Genomic DNA, 22,592 nt, shown 5'->3' on the forward strand with positions numbered 1-22,592 from the left:
TTCTTTCTTTTTAAGTTTTTTTTTTTCTTTTGCTTTGTTTTCTTTGTTTTGTGGGGTTTTGTTTGTTTATGGTTTTGTTTGTTTGGGGTTTTTTTACTTGGTTGTGTGGTTTTAGGTTTTTTTGCGGGTATGGGGTTTTTTGTTTGATGATGTAGTTTGGTTTTTTGGGTTTGGGGCTTTTTTGGTTTTTGGGGTTGTTTTTTTTTTTTTTTTGGGGGGGGGGTTTTGAGGTGTTTTTGAGGTTGGTTGGTTTTGTTTATTTGGTGTGGGTTTTTTTGTTTTGTTGGTTTTTGTTGGGTTTTTTAGGCCCTAAGATGCTGGCCTTTTCAGCAAAGATCCAATTTTCCAAATCAGTTAGTAATTTTGTACTCTCCAATTTAGTCCATCCCACATCAGATACATCAATATTACCTCATTTTCTGAAATAACTCAGTATTCAGACTTGGAAAATCAGACCTTCAGGTTAAGCAGTCACTAATCCCCAGTTCTTATTTTACTCCCTAGACCTTCAGCCACAAATCTCTTTTTCGATGAGAGAGAGACTATATTTGTTTCTTCAATGAATATTCATTTATTCATCAAAGGTAAAAAAGTGGTGAATGAAGACACAAGAGAAAAAAACAAGAAGCAGCAAAGAACCATGAGTCAGACTCGAGTCTGCATGGAATGACGGTCTGGAGTTAGGGCTCTACTAAATCCAACCCACCACAGATTGATGAAGAACACCCTCATTTATTGCCTACAGGAATTTTTCTAAAAGGATTTCAATCCAAAATGCAGTTTTGAGAAGGAGAAGGAAGTTGGTGAGTCACAGGGTTGTAATGCATCAACTTTGACTGTGTATTTGCAGGATGATCCTACTTTCTCTTGCTGCAGATTAATGAAAGGAACTGAACTGTCCTTGGCAGCAGCATGTCAGGATGCTGTCACCTTTTTCACCTTCAAAAATTACCTTGAAATTATCTTTAAATAACACATTACTGCATTATTTATACAAATTAAACTAACATGGACTATTTAAAAAGAAAAAAAAAACTAAAACCTTTCAGAGCCTGTTTTATGTCAGGCTCTGTATAATAGAGATCCTGAGACATGATCCATCACAAAAAGCAAAAGTGTCTGCTGGAGTCAAACCTTCAGGGAAGATTTGATGCTCTGAGATCAGCATCCTTTCCCTCCATTTGCCAATGTTCCACTAGGCAAAATATCAGAGAAAAAAACAGATTACATGAGACACACGGATATTAGAAGAATTCTGTGCAGTAGCCGCTAGGATTTCCTCCCCCAAAACAGGCCTGGGTAATCACCACCTGGCAGATCCTCCCCAGAGGAAACAGTAGAGAGCTGACAGAGAGTTTGAAGCAGTTGATCTAAGTATTAATAGGCGGACTCCTCCTGCAGTGCCAAATCCAGACCCAATGTGGAGGAAAGAAGGGTGGGAAGAAGAATCGAGATGAGACTTTCTTAGAACAGGGCAGGGTGTGGAGAAAATGGAAAATACAGGAAAATGAAAGTGATTTGGGGTTTGTTCTTGCAACAAGCTGGAGCTGTTGCAAGAACAAGGAGTTAATGAACTTTCTTCAGAATTCTCAAGAATAAGGAAAATGTAGTGATTACCTCTGAAAGTATTATAGCAGCTTATGGACCAAAACTCATGGTGAATATTATATTCTCAAAACACTTTCTGATTCTCGTTGAAAATCTTGGTGTCTCTCAAGCACAATCATTATCATAGTCCTTCAAAAGGTTAATGCCAATGATAAGTCTTCTAAAAGAGCTTAATGTTTATGAAATCCACTAAAGCACAGTTAAATGATCCTCACATTTTGTTTGCATCTGTTGCAAGTGAGTGGTTCAGGTGACTTAAAGAAGGACAAGCAAGGGATCAGCAATAGTAGGTTTAATATAATTTGCAAAAGCACAACAAACTTGGATGGCAAAATTCACTCTGTTACTTAATATATATGGAACACACAAAGAAAAACTGGAACGAAAGCAATCTGCAGTGATTTATGTGGGTGCAAAACCACAAGTAGTTAGTGTCAGGAGACCCAAATAAAATTAGATCTTCAGGTAATCACCACAGACCACGCTAAGTACCTTTTTTTCACTATGAACATTCTGAGCAGCAGAATTCACCCTTAAAACAAGTTCAGTTCTTTCCACAAAAGTGTTTCTGTCAACAGACTGAAAGAACTCCATGCAAAGAAGCATAGACCAGCTTCCTTTATTCAGAAAGTTCTATTCAGAAGGAAGTTCTGTTCAGAATCTCTTGCATCTGTTACAGACAAATAAAACTAGTTTATTAGTTTCCATCATCTGATGGTGTACAGTATTGAACTAGCAGAAGCTGGAGGATTATGATGATTTCCACACCTACAGATGGAAGAAATAACTACCTTTTGTCATCCCTGTTGACAAAAGGAAATAGGAATCCATATCCTGTTCATTCATAATTCCCAAGAGAACTGAGTTCAGATAAAGGCCAAGTAGTTAGTTAAATCTCTATGCAAATTGCAACATAATAAATTTCCAAACTTCCTTTTTTTTTGTTGTTTAGAAGATAAGAATTCAGGAATCCTTGCATATTATTTAAAAAAAAAAAAAAAAAAGAGAGAAATAAAAACAACACAAATTACATGAGTGACTCTTTAAAAGTTCACCTCAGACTGGAAAAGAAATCGTACTTCATAATGCATTATCATGAGGATTAAAATAGCTGAAACAATTTCATAAGGTGATAACACCCAACAGTCTGCATAGAGGAGTAGGCCATGGTTCAAAACTCAAGGTTTTGCAAACCCTTCCTCTGAACACCTCCTCCCTTGGGGTGGGATAAGAGGGTGACTGAAGTCCACGGGACTACTTATTTTCCAACTTATGACAAGGATAATCACCTGAGTGAGCTGAGGCTTCAGGTCCTAGCCGTGATCAAACCAGTTTGATGGTATTTCTTTCTTATGAAATAGACATAATCCTGTCTATTTCAGGCCCTGTAAAAGCTAAATTTACTCAAATAATACAGGTGAACCTAACTCTCAAAAAACACTCAATTTACACAAGACGTATATTTAGAAGATTTCTGACTCCATTGGTGAGCAAATCTAATTTACCCATCAAACTTTGATTCTGCCAGCAGTGCCTGTGCAGGTGGTTAGAGAAGGACTAAAGTATATAGGTTGGACAGGAGTAGGACATAAGACAAATCTAAACAAAAAAAAAAGAAACCCCAGACAAACAAAAAAACCCAAACCAACTAAAACATATCTTGGGGATTTGCAAGTTTTCTGGGTTTTTTTCTCAGAAGTGGAATGTTTTGTCCTCCTTTGACTCCTCTAGCTCCAGCAGCTGGAACTCCTGTTCTTCACAGGGTCACTGTGCCCTTCACCAGTACTTGTTTTCTTCCTAAAGTCAGAAATGCAGCATCTGCTGCTCTTTCCTTGTCACTAGAACCAACCACCTCAGCTAAAAAAAAAAAGGAATCAGGGTGGTCTAAATAAAATTTCTCTGCATTTCATAGTTCTCTGTTGCCCACAAGTATTTGCTGTCTTCAAGCATAGGATAAAAAAGATCAGTATTGCAGCTTTCTTAACTGGTTATATTCTCACCTTTTTTTCTCACTCTCATTTTTTTTTTTTTTTTAATTTCAAATTTTTTGATTACAAACGTCTGTTTTCTCAGTATTTCACCTTGATTCTTTATCTCCTAGGGGAATTCCACTTTTTAGATAAGATGCTGAATGTTATCCCTTGGCTACACTGACACTAAACTTGAAGAGAGGAAAGTGAGATTATCAGGTCTGGAATATAAAAAGACCATTCTAATATGAATCCAATACAAACCTTTCATAGCTGGGAAATCCTTCCACAAAGTGCCATATATTAAATAGAAAACATTTTATTAAAAAAAAAAAAAAAAAAAAAAAAAAAAGCCAAGAAAAAACCCTCAAACTAAAAATCTTAACTCTTCTGTGTACTAAATTCCAGAAGCCCTGATGGTCTGATGTTTTAAAGCATTTCTCTGTTACGAAATTCCAGACATTAATATTGAAATTTTTTCATCTGAATGTCTGAAAGCTGACTTTTAAGTAAAAATCATTTAGCAGTTGGAAGAGGTTCTATCCAATTCAGAAGCTGTTGTGAAAAGATGTGAAGTTCTCTTGGGGTTTATGTACCTAACTATAAATTCAAAGTGTTGCCTCGTCACACTCCCAGGTGTGTAAATTCTGATTCTAATCTCTTGGCTCAAGGCTTTCTTTTCTTATGACAAATTCTAAACTCATAGGGGTTGCAAATAAGGAAGTGCAATGTGTAATGTTAGCATTTGCAGCTCTTTTCTTGCTACTAAAGTACAAACCTTATAAGTCATATTCCTGCAGACTCATCATACCTCTAATTAATTTGCCTATTAAATAGTCCTGCTCCAATTAAATAACCCAATATCCACTATTGCCTCTCTTTAATGAAGGAAAATATCTTCATCACCCCAGTACTGACATACATCAGTCATCGGTTGTTGTCATGAAAATGAGGGGGACATGTCTTCTGGGGACATTAGAAAACTGGTTTTGAGAAATTAATTTCAGTCCTAGCAATCATGAATAGGTGACAGTCTCTTGGGATGTAAGAGATGTACAAGTAACTCGAGGCACATTTGGGAATTTTGATCCTCAGCCCCTTGAATGACCCAGCACAAGGGATACTCTCTCAAGCAGTTTCTACTTGAAAATAAGGAGTGGGAGAAATACATTCAAGACATGAAATTTTCCCATTGGTTTCTATGTTGCAAAGATCATTGAATCAAAAGAGAAGCAGTGAGGCAAAGGAAAAGTACTGGAGTTTTAAAGAAGACTCTGAGACAGCATGGGGAAAATTGCTTAGATAAGTCTAACCAGGTCCCAGAAAAGGCTAGAAATAAATAATATTTACATCAGTAATCCAATCTTTTGCCATTTTGTAAGGCAATAAGCTTGGGATCGATTTTGCTCATATATCTTTTATGGCTAACACAATGTGTTAGTAGACTGCAAATATAATTTGTGTGGTGTATTTCAGACACAGAAATACTCCAGAACTTTTCAGGCATACGTCACAGAGCTGCAAAAATCAATTGTGCACATACTCATCTGTGCAACTTCACTGTGATGTCACTTGGAGTAGAATTAGTAGCTCGCTCAAGGTTTGCAGAGTGGTAGAAAATGGATGTATGAATTACAGAAAGGACAGAAAAAGAAACATTACTGTCTGAGGGGTGACTGCTGATGATGCTTGGAGGGGGCAGAAAACTTTAAGGCAAAGTGCTGGAAGATCTCAAGCTGTGGAGATTAGACAGTGACAGAACAAGACAAGAAAGAGAAAGAAACAAGGAAAGGACACAACTGTCTGGCAAGCTCAGCTGCAGCAAGCACCTACTGTGCTTTGCCATACTTTTCTATTAAGTGAGAAAATAATTGCCCACCACCAGAGAGTTACTGAGTTCATGTGAGTTGGGGTAAAAATAAGGCAATATTCTGAAATGCCTGTGAAACCAGAGATTGATTGACTGATTGATTGATTGATTGACTCACTCACTCACTTATATCACTGTTCTTATTTCCACCACTGAACTGCAAAATCTACATGTCACGTTCAGACATCTAGATGCAAAACACTGTCAATGCAGAAGAATTATAGAAGAGTTTGGTCTAGAATTGTCATCTAGCCCAAGCCCTCTTCCATGGCTAAGCACATCTACAAGTAGACCAGGTTGCTCAGACCCCTGTCCAACCTGACCCAGAAGATTTCCAGGCATGGAATCAGCTCTCTGAGCAACTTGTGCCAGTGTTTCTCCATTCTCTTCGTAAACAATCCAGCCTGGCTTAGATCAAAAACATTATCTCTTGTCCTATCACTACAGGCCCTACAAAAAAGTCAGCCTCCACCTTTCTCACAGGTCCCCTTAAGGTATTAAATGGCCTCAATAAAGCCTCTCTGGAGCTTTCTCTTCTCCTGTGGGACTTAGCAGCAGGAGACAAAGGCATAACCACCAGCAGAGAGCAAAACTATTGTGTTTCTATATGAAGAAAAATGAAAGACTAAGGGATAAGTAAATGTTTTTACTCTTTCAGATTTGTGGTATTTTTCACGTGACCTTTATTTGAGGCACGTGAGCACATATCAAGACATCAGACTGATTAAATCAGAAAGTTCTGCATTTACAGGTACTCCACAGCCCTCCCTCAAGGAAGCCATTCCAATTAGAAAAGGGCTGACTTGAGAGCAAATTTTCCTTTCATTTGCCATCACAGGTTTGGTTCAAGGTCATCATGGTTTGCAGCATTTGCAAACTCTTGCACTTTAAAATCTTTATCCCTATCACTGTGAGTTTTCAAATGCAATAGCAGCCCACAGCAGAGTCAAAGAACCTCCCCCCAAAATGCCATCTGTTCTCCACAACAGTATTATCTGCTCCAGGAAAACACGCAGTCTTCTGAAAGCAAGTTGCTTCTAAAGCTTTTGAGAATCTTCTGAATCCCTAACAAAAGATTATTATCTTTTCTAAACTCCTGATCCTCACGTGGACATAAAATTAAATGTCCTCTTTATTTATAACTGTTGATTGAGTGAGAAAGCTGCCCTTTATCTAACAAAAAGAAAAATGGCATTTAAAGCACTTGTAATTCATTTGGCTTTCTGTTCATTCATTAGCTGAATACACTTTTCACCTGTATTTTTCATTATTCACAGTAAGTCTATTTTTACAAGAGTATTTTGACAACTTTTTAACAGCAAATGCTCACAGATTTTATGGCAGTCCTCTGCAGAATGTTCTACATTATATGCTTCCCTGGCATGATACCAGCAGAACTCAATGTTTGCTCTTCCTTCTTAATTCAGTGCATGAATACCATTTGGAGGGTTCTAATATTTAAAACTACCCAGTCCTCAGCAGATGCCATGAATCTGTGCAAGCACATGGACCACTGGAGAACAGCAAATAAAACGTCATGGACTCCCCGCACTTTGCTTATTTCTGCCAGGACCCTGCTGCTAGTACAAGTTATGTGGTTGGATGACAAGGCCTTCAGCTGAGATAATTTAATGGGTTCAGTGTGATTAAAGCATTACTACACTCATATGCTTATTCCTCCCACAAATGATTACTTCTTGCCGGAATAGTCAAAGGGAACCTGGTTCCTACTGAATGCTTATTTGCTTTATATTCATAAACTCATTTAGGTCTAGTATTCCATTAACATATGATTCATCTATATCCAAGCTAACTTTAAACACACAGAATAATCTCAATCATACTCTTTTCTTTCCTTGCCTCTTCAGAGCCTTCAAATTGCAGTTCACAAAGACTCAATGCTCACACTTTCCTCTTGGTTTCCTTCGAGTAACACCATGGACAGCAATCTCTGGCTCATGACCAGCCTAGAATTTGACTTTTTTCCAAACAAAAAATGCAATTACAATTTGCCCTAAAAATGTAGTTCTGTCTTTGTTTAAAATGCTAACAACATGACCGTTTTACCATTTTCATCACAATCTCAAGTGTTGTGGATTAGCTCACAAAAGAATATAAGCATTGAACAAGGAACAAATAGTACTGTGTTAAATAAAAATTGTGATTTTTTTTTTTTTTTTTTTTGCCCTAAAGGACTTATTTAAACCAGCCTGGAGCACTGCATAAAAGCATTCATATTGTAGTCTGAATAGTGCTTATTTTGGGTTATGATTGTTTCCGTGGGTGTTTGGCACCACTGTAACTAACGATTCCTATATTAGGCTAAAGAGATTCAGCTTCTTCCTGTAGACAGGTTTAGCTCCTCGGCAAACTTGCAGTTCTCCTTATCAGCTGTGGGTTGTTACCAAGGCAGGGACAGCACATCCAGACAAATAATTCTGAGGGGTTTAAATTATTATTTGTCATCATTGAATAACTCATGTCACTCTTAGCGAACCTTGTTTCTTTTATTTTCTGCAATCAGCTTATGTTTCTGGAATATTTGTTGTTGCCCAAAAAAATTTGTCAGATGCAGTCTCATCTCTTGAAGATCTATCAAAAGCAGCTTCTTTTAAGTAGCTGCTGGACAGAATTCAAATTTGTGGTAGGTTTCATCAGGCACACATGGCTCAGGACAACTTTCTTATTCTATTAATTGCAAAACTATGACTGGAAGACATGGATTTGAGTTAGAACTTATTCACTTAATTAACCAGGGAGGGATTTAGCAGGGAGACTAAGGGATTGTTAGCTTCTTCTTCCCACTCTAAGAACACAGGACACAATTGTGCAGTTTCCAACTAATCAATATTGTTTAGGACTCTGATCACATCTGAACTGATGAAATACTTACTTTTTAAAAAAGTATTCAGAGAAGTCTAGTGTCCTTATGGAATTTTCTCTTCTTAATTTGGTAGGATATCTGCAGAACAAAGGAAACCCAAGGCAAATAAATTTACATGTATAAGTAACTTCAGGGGACAAAATACATATAATTCACTCGGTTGGAGTACAAGAACTCTGTTACCCACAACTAAATCCATGCTTGTAAGCAAACCAGTAGCTTAGTTTAAAAAAAGAAAAAAAAAAGGGTTTTCTCAAAATACTAGCTACAGAAACTACCTGTTATTTTTGGTAGACTCAGATCATGTCAATTTGTTTTGAGGTTGTTGAATATTGGTTTTCCTATGCTCACTTTTCTCCACCCCAAAATACTTATGATTCCTTATTAGACAGAGATTTTTTCCAAGTCACATCTTGGAAAATACTCCTTTCTAAATTATTTTTCTTTCATGGGTAAACTTCTGCGTTTGTCTTCTCCTTTACTTAACACCTAGCCAAACCAAGCAGCTGTGTACTCCCAGCATAGAGATCCATAAGAGATATCCCCAACAGCTGGGGACTTTGGGACATTTAAGTAATGTGTGTGGCTATATTATAGCTCTACTGTCATCCTTACATATTTATTCAGGTTCAGTTCATGAACAACTTGTGTGCATGTGGGAAATAATTCAGCTTGCAATTAAAGAAGCCTCCTCCATGGCAAAAATACCTCTAAGAATCTAGAACATCTTTCCCATTCATATTGAAATTCAGCAGCTAAAATAATATCTCCCCAAGTGATGTTCCCAAGGAGTTTCCTGCTGCCTGCAGAAAAAGTCTGAGGTAGGAGCCCCTGAGCACTTAAATATGATCTGCATTCTGAACAGACTCCAAAATTTTTCTTTCACTTCAGCATTTGTCAGCTATAAAAATGCTTCTGCCAATAATTTAGGAGCCAATGCCCAGGTGGCCAGCTGTTAATGTCACTGACAGACTGCCTGCTGCTGTTGAGTGGTGCCTCACTCCACCCCTGCTCCCGCTGAGGTCAATTTGCTGGGGGCAAGCAGTGCACGTATTCAGCAGGGTTTGGCCCTTGGGGGAGTCTGAATCTTTTTATGAAAACTGAATGAAGGACTCTTCTGGTTTCCTGCCCAGTCAAAACTTTTATGTAATGTAGAAAGGGATAAAGTTCCTACAGCGCACATTAAAAATATGCTGGGGAAAGCAGCCTGGGTTATTCCTGCCCCAGGCGAAGACAAACCATCTTTGGGATTGATTTTGCTCAAGGACCTGGCTGTACTCAATGAGTAATTGGGGAGGACAGGGAATTCTGGTGTCTGCCTGAATGAGGCTGATTCTGGGTGAGAATTGTCTTCCTGCACCAGCTGTACATCCTTCACCAGACCTGTCATCTTGCAGTGCCCGTCTCTGCTGCTCCGCATTTGGGGACCTGGACTCAACCACGCTGACGAGGAGTGAGCTGTGACCAAACCAGACAAGTGCTGCAGTAGTGGCATCGGGGCTGACTTCAGCAGGTGACAATCCACCAGCACACACCATCTCTCCTGCCCTGAAAGACTGCTCGGCCTTCCCAAGGGCAAGGTCTAAATCACAGAGCGTTCTGAGTTAGAAGGCACCCGCAGGGATCAGTGGGGCGCCCCTTCAGTGAATCCCCCACACAGGGATCAAACCTTGGTGTTATCAGCACATGAGCCAGTTTCAACTCGTTAGCTTCCTTCCTGAGTGAAAGAATGTTTATTTCTTGCTGTAACAGCAGCCTCAGCCAGAAGAAACAGCCTAAGAAGTGCATGGGGGAGGGCTGACTGTGTGAAGTGTTTCCATCTCTGAAATCAAATATTGGTTAAATTGAAACCCACGGGAAGTTTTAAAATGCCCTTTGCAGGCATATCCTGAAGCTTCTGGTAGTTTTTTTTTGGTGCAGGTTTTTTTGGGTTTTTTTTGGGGTTTTTTTTTTTTTTTGGTTTTTTTTTTTTTTTTTTTTTTTTTTTTTTGTAATTGTGGAGATGGAGATGACTCAGAACTGCACTAATGGGATATTTGCATTTACCTTCCCCACCCTAGGTCCTGGTTGCCTTTCCATGCTCTACTCTTCCTGTGACCCTTAAGTACCACCCAAAATCAGCCTTCTCCCACACGCCGACGGCACGTGTTGGGTCACAACCTGGCCAAGACCACCCCAGGTTTTGAATGTCTTTTGTGAGTCTCTCTGCAGGAACACACATTAAAATTAATTTTAACTTCAACTAAATGCCAACTATGATACAACTTAAATTGGAAAACATGGAGCAGCCTAGCCTTGCCTCCTGTAATTTTTTGTTGCTGCTGTACTGCAGCAAAAATCCTGGGTTTTTTAATTTTAAAACCAAAATAAGCAATACACTCATAACCTTTGAGCTCAGGGAATATCACAGAATTGGGCACTGGTAGATTTGAGGGTTATTGAAGATGAGAAGGATTTAGCAACTACAGCATGTGAAGGAATAAAGTACTGAGGGGTTTTTTACAGTGCTTTATTAATTGTGCCTATGCCATTGTCATGCTAAAACTACACACTGCTCTGGGCATAAAGGGGGATTTTAAAAATAATTGGAAATCTGTATAATTTCATTGCTAAGGCTGATAAGAGTTGTGAAAGCATTGCCTTAGCCTAAAAAGCTAAAAATTTCATCCAAGCTTCATATTGCATCTATTTAAACCCTGATATTTGTCACTTTTTCCATGATTTACTGTGCTTCGGACTGGTTTTCAGTCTGAAAATTAAAAGTTGTTGCATTCAGTCTGCCATAGAGCTAGACTTCCCCTAATCTGAAATAAGTGCACTAAGTATGAATTTTGCTTTGTGTAAAATAGCATTAAATGTGCTACAAACACAAGTTTACACAGGAATAACACAAAGCTGGGGCCACTAAGAGGAAAAAGAAGCCCTTGATTATCCTCTTACTGTACAAACTCTGCACCTTACTCTTAGATTTTCAGACTGGAGCAGTAACATTTTAATTACAGTAAATGAAATAAACTTGAGTAGGAATTAAATATTCCAGGCATTTTAAAATTAAACTCAGTGGACTTTTATAGGGATGATCCATAGATTAAGGGAAATATAGTTGTGATAAAATCTATCAAAAGATCAGAAAGTTAATGGTGCAATAGGAAGCGTGAGACCTGGTGTGACCTAAATGATGCATAAGGGGTGGGAATTGTCCTGGTTTCAATTATTAAATAGCTCTCATCTCAGTCCATGAGGTGTTGGGGGTTTTTCCCTCCCCTGACTCTCCTTCCCATCCTACAGGGCAGGGAGTGAGCAAGGACCTGTGTGGCACTTGGCTGCCCGCTGTGGATAAAGCACAGCAAGGACAGACCATAATTTTGCTTCTCTAGAAGTGAGAGAGGCAGCTAAACTCAGGGTACCAGTACTCTGTAATCTCTTTATTCCTAGAGGCATGCAGCAGATTCACTCTCAGCTCAGTTACAGAAGCTGCTCTGCTGTGGAAATGACCAGGAAAACTGTTTGCTTCTGGAGGTCTGGCTTCTAAACTGTCCATGATCTTATCAACCCAACCAACTTCTCACGTAACACATAAAAAAGCTTTTAAAATGCAGAAGACATAAAGGTGCACTCACTGAAGAGCCTTATTTTATAATTACAGAACCACAGATGAGTTTGGGCTGGAAAGGACCTTTAAATGTCATTTGATTCAAACTCCCTGCAATGAGCAAGGACTGCTTTATCTTCCTATTCAGTACCTTGTAGCCATGATATTATGGAAAATCCTTTGCTGGGATTTTTCCTCTCCTGAGAAGCTGAGGAGCCTCAGGAGAGAAATGTAAACAATTACTATATTTGCTGCTGTGGAATGCAACAGGTGCATCTGTGAATGGTCCATGTGGATTGTTTTCCATTGATGACCAATCACAGCCACCTGTGCCAAGGCTGTGAGCAGTCACAGGATTTTTGTTATTCTGTTCTGTTCTTGTTGTAGCCTTCTGATCTCTCTGTTCTTTTAGTATAGTCTTAATGTAGCATTTTAATATAATATCTAACATAATAAATCAGCCTTCTGAAATGAAGTCAAGCCTCGTGTCTCCACACACGGAGAGGAATCATCAACAGTACCTCTAAAGAAAAGCAAAAATGCATGTTTTTTTCCCATAGCCCTTTGTCAGAGGATAGGGACACCCAAGCTTCTGATAAACACACACAAAATCCTAAGTTCAATATGTTATGATTATGCCTTCATTTCTGATGCTTTGGGGGTCTCTCTGGAGATTCACACATTAGCATCTCCATCTGTAAGAGTTACAGCTGCCATTTAGCTTTTCTCCAGGTTTGCAAACAAGAGAGAAAAACCTTGACTTCTTTCCTCTTCATCACAGAGCTCTCCGGTGCTTAAAACAAATTGCCAAGAGGATGTTGGCTTCAAGATTCTCTGGTGCTGCAAAAGTGGTGCTCTTCTTTCTCAGAGGTGTTTGATTTCCAGTGACACCCAAGTGCCTCCCTGTCATGGACCAGAGGAGTGCTGGGCTCTGTGTTTGACAGCAAGAACTGGAAACTCAGAAAGTGTTATACAGAGTGTATAACAGAGCTGGAAAGCACTCTCACCATTTCAAAGCCCAGGATTATATCATAAAGCCTGAGCTGTCTCTATTCTTTCTTTTCACATGATATACCTATCCTCTGCTATCCAGTACCATGTTAAAAATACCTGATCTTGCTCCGAGAGAGCACACTTGCACAATAATTTGACACCAGCATTTGTGCTTGGAAATTCTGTGAGTGTGCTGTTAGAGGAGGCTTATTTTCCAAAACAGACTTTATAAAGATCAGGCTCTGTTTTCATTGGGCAGCCTGTGTAAATTCTTCAGTTCTTAGGCTGCTGGAGTATGACAAAAACCATTTGTCATATGTACATGTCTGGTTGCTTCTCCTGTACCACCTTACCAGGAGAGCATCCAGCATAGCATTATTTAAAGGCTCCTTGGAACATATCCAGTTCATTTATTTCCTCCTAAAACCACAACCTTGGGTGACTGCCATTCTCACTTGTACTGCATCTCATGTGTCAGCATTTTACAGACATTTTCCTTCTGCCATCATAATTTCCTGTGTGAGCCTAATCCTGCCAAACTTCAGAATTATTTGCCCTTCTAAGACATTTTCTTTGTCACGTATGTTTTTCTGATACCACTTTGATACCACTCAAATACCACTCTGATACCACTCTCATAGTGGTATTTAGTTGTAATCTATACCACAGCAGACAAAGTTACTGAAGATATCAGCAGCTCCTCAACATCACAACAACAGAGGACTCAATCCACAGGTGTGGGTACCACATTTGGCTGGAGGCTAGAATGGACACACTGGATTCAAGGAGGCATTTTCTGCTGTTGGGAGGCTGAGAGGGAGTTCTGCACAAGGTTTGGATTCTCAAAGGGACTCACATTTCTTTCAGGGTGACACCCCTGGCAAACTGCATTTTCTGCTGTGTAGCTCCAGACAGTCCCCAGAGGCATGAGTGAGCCCACAGACTTCCAAGAATGCAGCTGACTCCTGCCCAAATCCATTTTGTTTGTACCAGAAATCCTCATTAAAGCCAGTAATTTGGGTAAAATCACCCCAGCTGATTTGAGGAAGGGTTTACAAAGTCAGTTTCTAAAGCAACAAACAGAGGGTTAAGCCCACGTTGCCTCTACGCTTCTCCGAGGAGATGAGGCAATTTGCCAATTTTGCAGCCCTCAGTAAACCTGACAGAATTGTTTAGCTGGACAAATTGGGTAAATTATTTCTTAAATACATGCTGTTGTGGCCTTTCCCTTAGCTTACTTGTTCCCTCTTTTCCTGGGTTTTTTTTTTTTTTTTTTCACGATTTTACTAATTCAACTTTGTTAAGCTCTTGTGATTTCCCCGTTGTTTACCCCCACCTCTAAGCCAGAGGGAGCAGAAGGGGACAAACAGCAAGAAGCTTGTGATCCTGACAGAGTGATGCAGAGTGGGATGCCCTCCCAACCTTGTGGAAATTGAAGCTTTTCCCTGAAAGTTAAACAATCTTTATTCATCTTTATTGAGTGTTTACACTAGTTGGTCTTTTGAAGCCAACCAGAGCAGTGCAAGGGTTGCACACAGCCTGTATTAATTTTATTTTTGCTGCAGAATTTGGAGCAGGGGGGAGATATAATGCAGAGGCACCATGGTGCCAGCAAAGCAGTATTGATATTTTCTTCAAAATTCTGTGTTTGCTCTGTGAGGTGTTTGTCTCACCTCACTACTCAAATGACATTGATGCTGGTAACAATTTTGACACTGACTTCAAAAAGATTTTTTATTTTTCTCTTCCCACCTCCCTAAATTTTCACAAGCACTAAAACTGTCATCTTGAAATAAAGAAGGAAAAACATAGAGGGAAAGTTGCATTAAATCCAGTCTGGTCCGACAACAGTGCTTGTAATGGCATCCTCTTTTCATGAGGGATGTCCAGAGCAGGGCCATGATAGGGGATCACCTACTGGAAGGAAAACTGGGGAAGCAATCTGTCCCCACCTGCCTAAGACCAGGCCTTTCTAAAGACTCTCTGAGACACCCACCACAATGCTGTAAATCGTGCTGTGACCAATCCTATCTACTGGAGCTGCTTCCATCACTGAAATGTGAATAAACAAGACAGAAGATATGGCAGAATGGAACAGATTCAAAAGTAAAAATAACTAAAGGCACTGAGAGAAACTTCATGTAGAGGATCAAGGTACTAAGCCAGATGCTTACTAATCAACAAAGTCACTATAGTGGCTTCTCTTCCAGTTGCTCCTCTGCCTGGGATTAATGCACCCCCAAGATGAGAACAACAGAGAGTATTAAAAAAAAAGGGCAAGGAGGAAAACATGACTATGCATCAAACTCAAAACACACAGCATGAAAAAAATACATGGCAAGTGGGGATCTGTCACTTGTCCTGGCTGGATGGTGACAGGGAGGGCGACAGGCCCCCGCTTTGAGCCCCGATCAATCCCAGCTACCAGTGACGGTGCAGCATAAACAAAAGAGCAGCACCATGGTTCCCGGGGTAACTTTATTCAGTGGTAAAACTTCCCCTCTTCAGCATCCCAGGACCCCAAACTGAGGGCAAACAATGACTTATATAGGGGGGTGGGTCTCAGGGGAGGATACAGTCTTTAACAAATCAGGAGAATTGGGAGTGGAAAACAAGGCGGGGAATACAATGTATAAACCAATAAAGAATTTCAAGGGAGGAAAAGAGTTTCAGTGAACAAATAGAGTTTGGAGAAATACAAAACTGACAGGGAAGTTTCTCGAGGGAAGGCAGATTTGGGGAGAGACTGGCATTTAATGAAAGAAGGAATAAGGAAAGTCCTGGGAAAAGGGCAGTGACAAAAGAAACAGCGTTAGGAAACTACAAAATCACAAATCAAACAGTAAACATACTAATAAAACAAAAAACACACTACAACAGGGATCTCAAGAGGGTTTCACAGATAGTTGTTTAGAAAACTATACACTGCCACCTCGGACAGGGAGCAATAAAAACCATCAACTGGATCACTCACACTGACAGAGAGAACGATGCTGTCATGTGTAGCTGAACATTTCCTCCCTCATCCTGGCAGTGGAAACAGGGCTCACAGAGTATATTTGTGTCTCCTTTAGGCACCTTCAGTCAGTCCCAGTGGTAGAATAAAGCTATGACTGAGTACTAGTGACATTTGGGGGTTTTCAAATCAGGAGAATTGGGAGTGGAAAACAAGGCGGGGAATACAATGTATAAACCAATAAAGAATTTCAAGGGAGGAAAAGAGTTTCAGTGAACAAATAGAGTTTGGAGAAATACAAAACTGACAGGGAAGTTTCTCGAGGGAAGGCAGATTTGGGGAGAGACTGGCATTTAATGAAAGAAGGAATAAGGAAAGTCCTGGGAAAAGGGCAGTGACAAAAGAAACAGCGTTAGGAAACTACAAAATCACAAATCAAACAGTAAACATACTAATAAAACAAAAAACACACTACAACAGGGATCTCAAGAGGGTTTCACAGATAGTTGTTTAGAAAACTATACACTGCCACCTCGGACAGGGAGCAATAAAAACCATCAACTGGATCACTCACACTGACAGAGAGAACGATGCTGTCATGTGTAGCTGAACATTTCCTCCCTCATCCTGGCAGTGGAAACAGGGCTCACAGAGTATATTTGTGTCTCCTTTAGGCACCTTCAGTCAGTCCCAGTGGTAGAATAAAGCTATGACTGAGTACTAGTGACATTTGGGGGTTTTGTGGAGGTTTTTGGGGGGATTTGTTTTGTTTTCTTTTTTAGTTTTTTTGGGTTTTTTTTTTTACTTATGGGTACTTGGAATGTATTGAGGTCTTTCCATGGTAGCATTAGATTTAGAGGGGAGACTATCAAAGCCAGAGTGGGTGGTGAGCTCTGTGACACTTCCTGTCAATGTGACAAGGTTCCCTGCTGCTCTTCTAGCCAAAAGGGACCACAGAGACAAAGTGGTTGACTGCCTGTTTTCCTCACTCAGTTCTTGAGTGTCCTCTGACAGAATCAGTCTGTATGGATTTATACCAGGAGAAACATAGTGGAAGTTTTGTTCAGGTAGCAAGAACTGTCTCAGCCTCTCTTGCGAGGCAGTAAAGTAGCACACAGCCCTCACTGGTGAAAATCCATTTGACTTCAAAGCAGTTGTTTGGATTTGACACCAGGCCTGCCCACAGAAGGATATTTGCAGGCATTAAGTGTATGAATTTTGCCAGAAAATAAACCCTTCTTGCAGATCAGTGGGGCTGGGTGTGCCTGGGCTTCAGTTCTGGCTAACAGCAATTCCACACCATCAGCCTGGTCATGTTCAGTAGGAGCAGTCATGATCACAGATTCACAAACAGTGCAGTTTTATTGAAAGAACAGAAATAACAGATTCAGAACTGCCATGGATGAACATACCAGCTGTGAGAGAACTCTCATAAAAACCATAATATTGTATTAATCTGGGTAGTAGTAGTCCTACAGAGAAGCTGACCAAGAAGGTGTCATCCCCTGAGAGAAGGGACAGCAGAGTAACCAGTCATCTGTCTCCATCTGGTTTGTTTTTGGTCTCCTTCCTAACTAGGTGAAATTTCCACCCTCCTGACATACAGCCCAAACTTAACCCCCTCCTTCATCTTACAAATGGCAGGATCAGGGTGGACAGCTGAGTAGTTTATTCATATATGTGGTAGCACTTACCTCACGAAGATTATTAGCATATGCAGGGATGAGAACTTTAAAAGGCAAAACTCACTTTTTGGCCATGCTGTCCTTCAAATTTTCAGTCGCACAGCCTTGTTCTGCTCTTCACATCTTATCTTCACAGGACCTCCCCCCACAGTCAGCTCAGCCTTTCGTGATGTCAGCCATGCAGATCTCCATCTGCAAAGATAACGAAGAATGAGCACAGCATGTGCTGCACATAGTAAGCCTCAACCCTTCCCTGACTCCTTCAGGGATCAGCAACCATCCCACAGTAAGGCTGGAGCAGACAGTGCACTGCTGATCCACCACAGCATCATGAAGGTTTTCAAACATAACACTCAACATCCTTAATGCAGTTTTAGATATCTGAAAGTGTTTGCAAATATCTTTTTCCTGGCTGGTGAAAGAATGTGGAGGACAGAAAGTAAGGAATGTCCAGATTACTATTTTTTTCCCTTCAAGTGGCAATTCAAATGAAAAACATAGCATTTTGAAATCAGCTTGTGACTTGGGCCTTTTAGAAGACATGAGCAGTCAAAAAAGAGGAAGATGAGCATAAATTTAAGTAATATCACACTCTGCAAGGCCTTGGGGTTTTTTTTCAGCAATGGGAGCAGAACAGCACAGAGCTGGACAGAAGGACTGTGATAACCTATTTCCAAGTAAGCCCAGTTGCTCAGAGATAAAAAAGCTTTGTAGAAGATCGCTGTGATACACACATGACAAATGTTCTGCAGCCCAGAAAGCAAACAAACCAACCCTACTTCAAAGAAAGGACACTGAGCCAAGGAAGCAGAAAGAGCAGCAAGAGAAATACAAGTGGTGATTTTAATCCCATTTCCCTGCTGCATTTTTCATGTTTGAAGGGCTTTCACCAGCTCTAACTGTGATGCTCAGACACAGATCAAGGATGGATAAATTCTGTGGCCACAGTTTTCCAGCAGTCAGTGCCACCAGCACTGCTCTGCTCATGGTTACACAGGGTGACCAGCTCAGAGGAGGTGAATCCACTTGCCTGGGTCTGCCTGGTCTTGTTTCAGTTGAATAACTAACACGAAAAAAAAGGAGCAGAATGGACATTCCTATGGCAGCAACCACCGTGAGAAATGGAAAACGAGGGAAGAGTGTTGAAGGCAGCCAGTTCTTAGCATGAAGTTGAAAAAAGTCAACAACTCTGTCAAAAATTATATTCTGTATTTTACTCAGCCCTGGAAGGGACTGTGGTACTTCTAAAAAGCAGGGTGCAACTGATTTGAGCACTCTCCAAGTATTTTATTAGACTAAAACAATTGTGCTCTGTTGCACATGAATATTTATGAAAAAAAAGGCAGAACAAAATAATGACACAACTTTCCAAATATATAAACTTTGGTGGCATTTATATCCTTTGTCAGGGTACTTTCTGGAAATATTCCAGCCTCTCACAGAGCAGTACTTACGGAATACTTAATGTCTTCGGAAAAACAAAGTCTGTGTTCAAGCATTTTGTTATATCAAGGACATTTTAGAGAATTTTATTATCAGAAATATTTGAGCAAAGAGTAAAAATAAACACAAATGTAAGAGAAGACAAATTCATAATTTATTTATTGCTATAAATAATCAAGCTGAAAAGATACTTTCAAGATGTAGAGCCATTTGAGTCACAAGCATTACAGACAAAAGTTTGACAATTCTGTACAGTTCAGGTTTCTAACAGTGACTACTTGCTATGACTTGCTCAAAACCAGATCCAGAGCACAAATTCTTTACAGCCATAATCCCCAGAGTAGTACTGATGACCAAAAAAAATCATATCACAATCTGGTCATAAATTATAAATAAATGATAATAAATGATAAACAAACAAGCAAACAAAAACTCCAATAAAACAAAACAAAACCTAAACAAACTAAAAACTCACTAGAAAAATGACAAGCAAACAAAAAAAATAGATATTGAATTATTGCACTTTATTAATTGATTTCTAGTGTAATTTTCAGAGTTCTTTCAATAATAAGGCTGATTACCTTCCTGAAGCATGTGGTTTTTTAAATTAGTGTCACCTGTGCCCAAAAGACAAAGAAAGATTTGCTCGTATAATGAAGCTTTAAATGAATGACAATTTAGGGCGGTCTGTTAAGACACAGAAGAGTCACCATTTTTTATAAAAATAATTCCCACACGAAAACTAGTAATTATCTAACTACAGAGCAGAAAATTTAAGTGCTTACCAGTTGCTTGCTTTTTGGCTTTTTTTTTTTCAAACCCAAAAAACAGGATGCAGATAAAGACAACACCTCTGGAGCAGTACAAATCTCAAATTATCTCTTTCTCACTGACTGAAAGGTAATTCCTGTGGCTCAGGAAAAAAGAAAAGTTTTCTACACATTGTGTTAGGTTTACTATACCCAAAGCCAATTTTCCCAGCCAATAATTCCTTATTGCTAACAGAGGAGATTTGGAACACCTGTGTTAACACAATCCATCCATTCCTTCAAAGAAAATGAGGAAAAGTGACAGGAAGAAGCCAGGCTGACCAGACAAGAAAATAGGATTACAAGACTAAAAGAAAAAAGGAAAAAGAAAAGGGGAGATAGAAAATTGTTGCTAACTCTTGGACACACTGTCAGCTCACGTCCACATGAACATGGTAGAACATGGTGCACTCTTGGCCTACAGACCACCATGCTGCCATCTGTACTTTTCCATGCTGGGAAGCAATTTTGCAACCTTTTACCGATTTAGAGAGAGCAGTGTGAGAGCAACACTAGCTTTGCAGGGCACTGGGAAGATAACAGCAGGCAGGTGTGATGTCAGCATGCTGGGGATAAAGACATGATGGGGAAAAGGACATGCAAGACAGAGAAAGAGCAGCACGACTGCTCAAGACGTGGGTAAAACCTTGCTTTGAATACTTTGTACACCCCTGGTGACCCTCGCTCAAGAAAGATGAATTTAAATCAGAAAACACACAGTTCAGACCTATTGGAAGGCAGTGACCTCCTCTTTTATGCAGTATGATGGGAAGCATTTATTTCTGTGCAGATTTTGTGTATACCAATGGAAGAAAAAGCAAGTGAGGATAACAAAGTTTTTTCAGCGAGGGTGGTAAAACATTTTCAGAGGTTTTCCAGAGACATGGTGAGTGCCCCATCCCTGGGAACAGTCAAGGTCAGGCTGAACGGGACTTTGAGCAGCCCAATCTACTTGAAGATGTTCCACTTATGCCAGGAGGGTTTGAGTAGATGGCCTTTAAAGGTCCTTTACAACCCAAACCATTCTGCGATTCTATTATTTTCTTTTTCTTCATAAATATCTCTGAAGATAAACCTCAAAGAAGGGGGAAAGAAGGTTAACATTCAGAGAAGGTCTTAAGTTAAAACACCAGGTCAGGGTAAACTGCTGGAGGTGTTGCCAAAAGACTTCTAAACACTCCAGGACTGAATGTCTCAAGTCATTCTTCCGTGCAGGACAGCAGGACGCTGCACTGTGCTCAGGACTCAAACAGGGAAAGATGACAGGAGTCCCACGGGCAGAAAATGCATCCAGATGTACTCAAGACGGCAGCCTCCGCCTCGCTGCCGGGGAGACCCGTGAGATTACTTCCTCCGCGTGGATGCGGAGAGAGATTCCTCTGAGATCCTGGCGATCCACCACAGGACGTGGAACGTGTCAGTGCCCCAAATCCAGTATTAGAGTCTTAGACCTGGTGTCAGCATGGCTCCCACAGCCCAGGATTAAACCCATCTACCAGAACTAAGACAAGGACGGGGATTTACCTGATCCTTTCAGAAGCGCACACAAATGCCCTGTTTTTCCTTAGGACAAGGGTGTTCTGTCCTAAAAGCCATGTTAGGCAGTGCCGCAGGTTTGCGGAATCAGGGTTTCGGGTCCCACATGTCGGAAAACGGTTCCGTTTGAAGCAGCAGCGCAAGGGAAGGCGCCGGGCACTGCCAGCGCTGCTTTCCACAACAAGCGGCAGCGGTAGACACGGCTCCCCCCACTCCGTCCGAGGGGGAACCCAAGTCCCACTTTGGGTTCGCAATCCTTGGGACAGGTAAAACTGTTCCACGGCTCGGGGGGTGCCCCGCGGCAGCAGCGGGCCGAGGGCTCCGCACGGGCTGTCCCGGGATGCTCTCCCGGGGGTGCAAAGGCGCGGCCCCCCCAAGCCCCTTCCTCCCGGGGCGGCCCGGGGAGGAGCCGAGCGGGGCCGGCGCTCGCCGTCCCTCCCGGCGGGAGCGCAGCGCAGCCCAGCGACCGCCGGCAGCCGCACCGCCAACTTTGCCCGGCTCCGGAGCCGGCGGGGAGCGCTCCGAGGGCTGCGGGGGGGCAAGGGCAGGGGGCTGGCGCAGGGAGCCGGGCCGGGATCACAGGGCGGAGACGCTGCGAGGCGGGGAGCGGAGCCGTGAGCGCGGAGCGGCGGCGGGGAGCCGGGCAGGGGCGCGCCGGCGGGCTCGGAGCGAAGAGCGGGGAACTGAGCCGTGTAGAGCCCGCCCGGGCTGCGGAGGAGCGGCCGGGCAGGGGGAGCCGGGCAGGGCAGCATCCCACTGCCGGCGGGGTGGCCGGGCGGGGCGAGCGGCGGGGGTCGGGTTCATCTCCGGCCCCGCGGAACCGAGGGGGGCGGTCCGGGGGCTGAGCCTCCCCGCAGCCCCGGGGCGGGGGCGAGGCGGTGGCGGCCCCATGGGCGGCGGCGGGGGCGGCTCTGCGCGGGGTTCGCCCTCCGCGGCTGATGCCGCTGTCGCCCGCCCGCGGGGCGCTTGATGCGGGCGGCGGGGCCGGGGGAGGCGGCGGCGGGGGGCTCCCGGCCATGTGTCGGCCGGGGGTGTGCGGGGTCCTGGGCCGGGCGTGCCTGCTGCTGCTGCCGCCCTGCGCCCTGGTGCTGGCGGCGGTGCCCGGCTCCGCGTCCCACCCGCAGCCCTGCCAGATCCTGCGGCGCATCGGGCACACAGTGCGAGTGGGGGCCACCCACCTGCAGCCCCGGGCCGCCCCCGCCGCCGCCGCCTGGCCCGGGGAGGCGTCGGGCGGGCGCCCCGAGGG

General features: G+C 42.1%; 1 protein-coding gene across 1 annotated transcript in view; it reads left to right on the forward strand.

Moving 5' to 3' along the window:
• Positions 1–21,944: 21,944 nt before the first annotated feature.
• LOC121337170 (glutamate receptor ionotropic, NMDA 3A-like) overlaps positions 21,945–22,592 on the forward strand; it is a gene marked incomplete at its 3' end in the record, with an annotated part of 31,629 nt that continues 30,981 nt past the window's right edge. Inside the window, 2 exon segments of the mRNA XM_041407053.1 lie at positions 21,945–22,589; positions 22,591–22,592. The exon segment at positions 22,591–22,592 is cut by the window's right edge and continues 374 nt beyond it. Coding sequence (XP_041262987.1) covers positions 22,285–22,589; positions 22,591–22,592 — 307 coding nt within the window.

Source organism: Onychostruthus taczanowskii, unplaced genomic scaffold (assembly GCF_017590055.1).
Source record: "Onychostruthus taczanowskii isolate IOZ18803 unplaced genomic scaffold, ASM1759005v1 scaffold250, whole genome shotgun sequence".
Lineage (NCBI taxonomy): Eukaryota > Metazoa > Chordata > Aves > Passeriformes > Passeridae > Onychostruthus > Onychostruthus taczanowskii.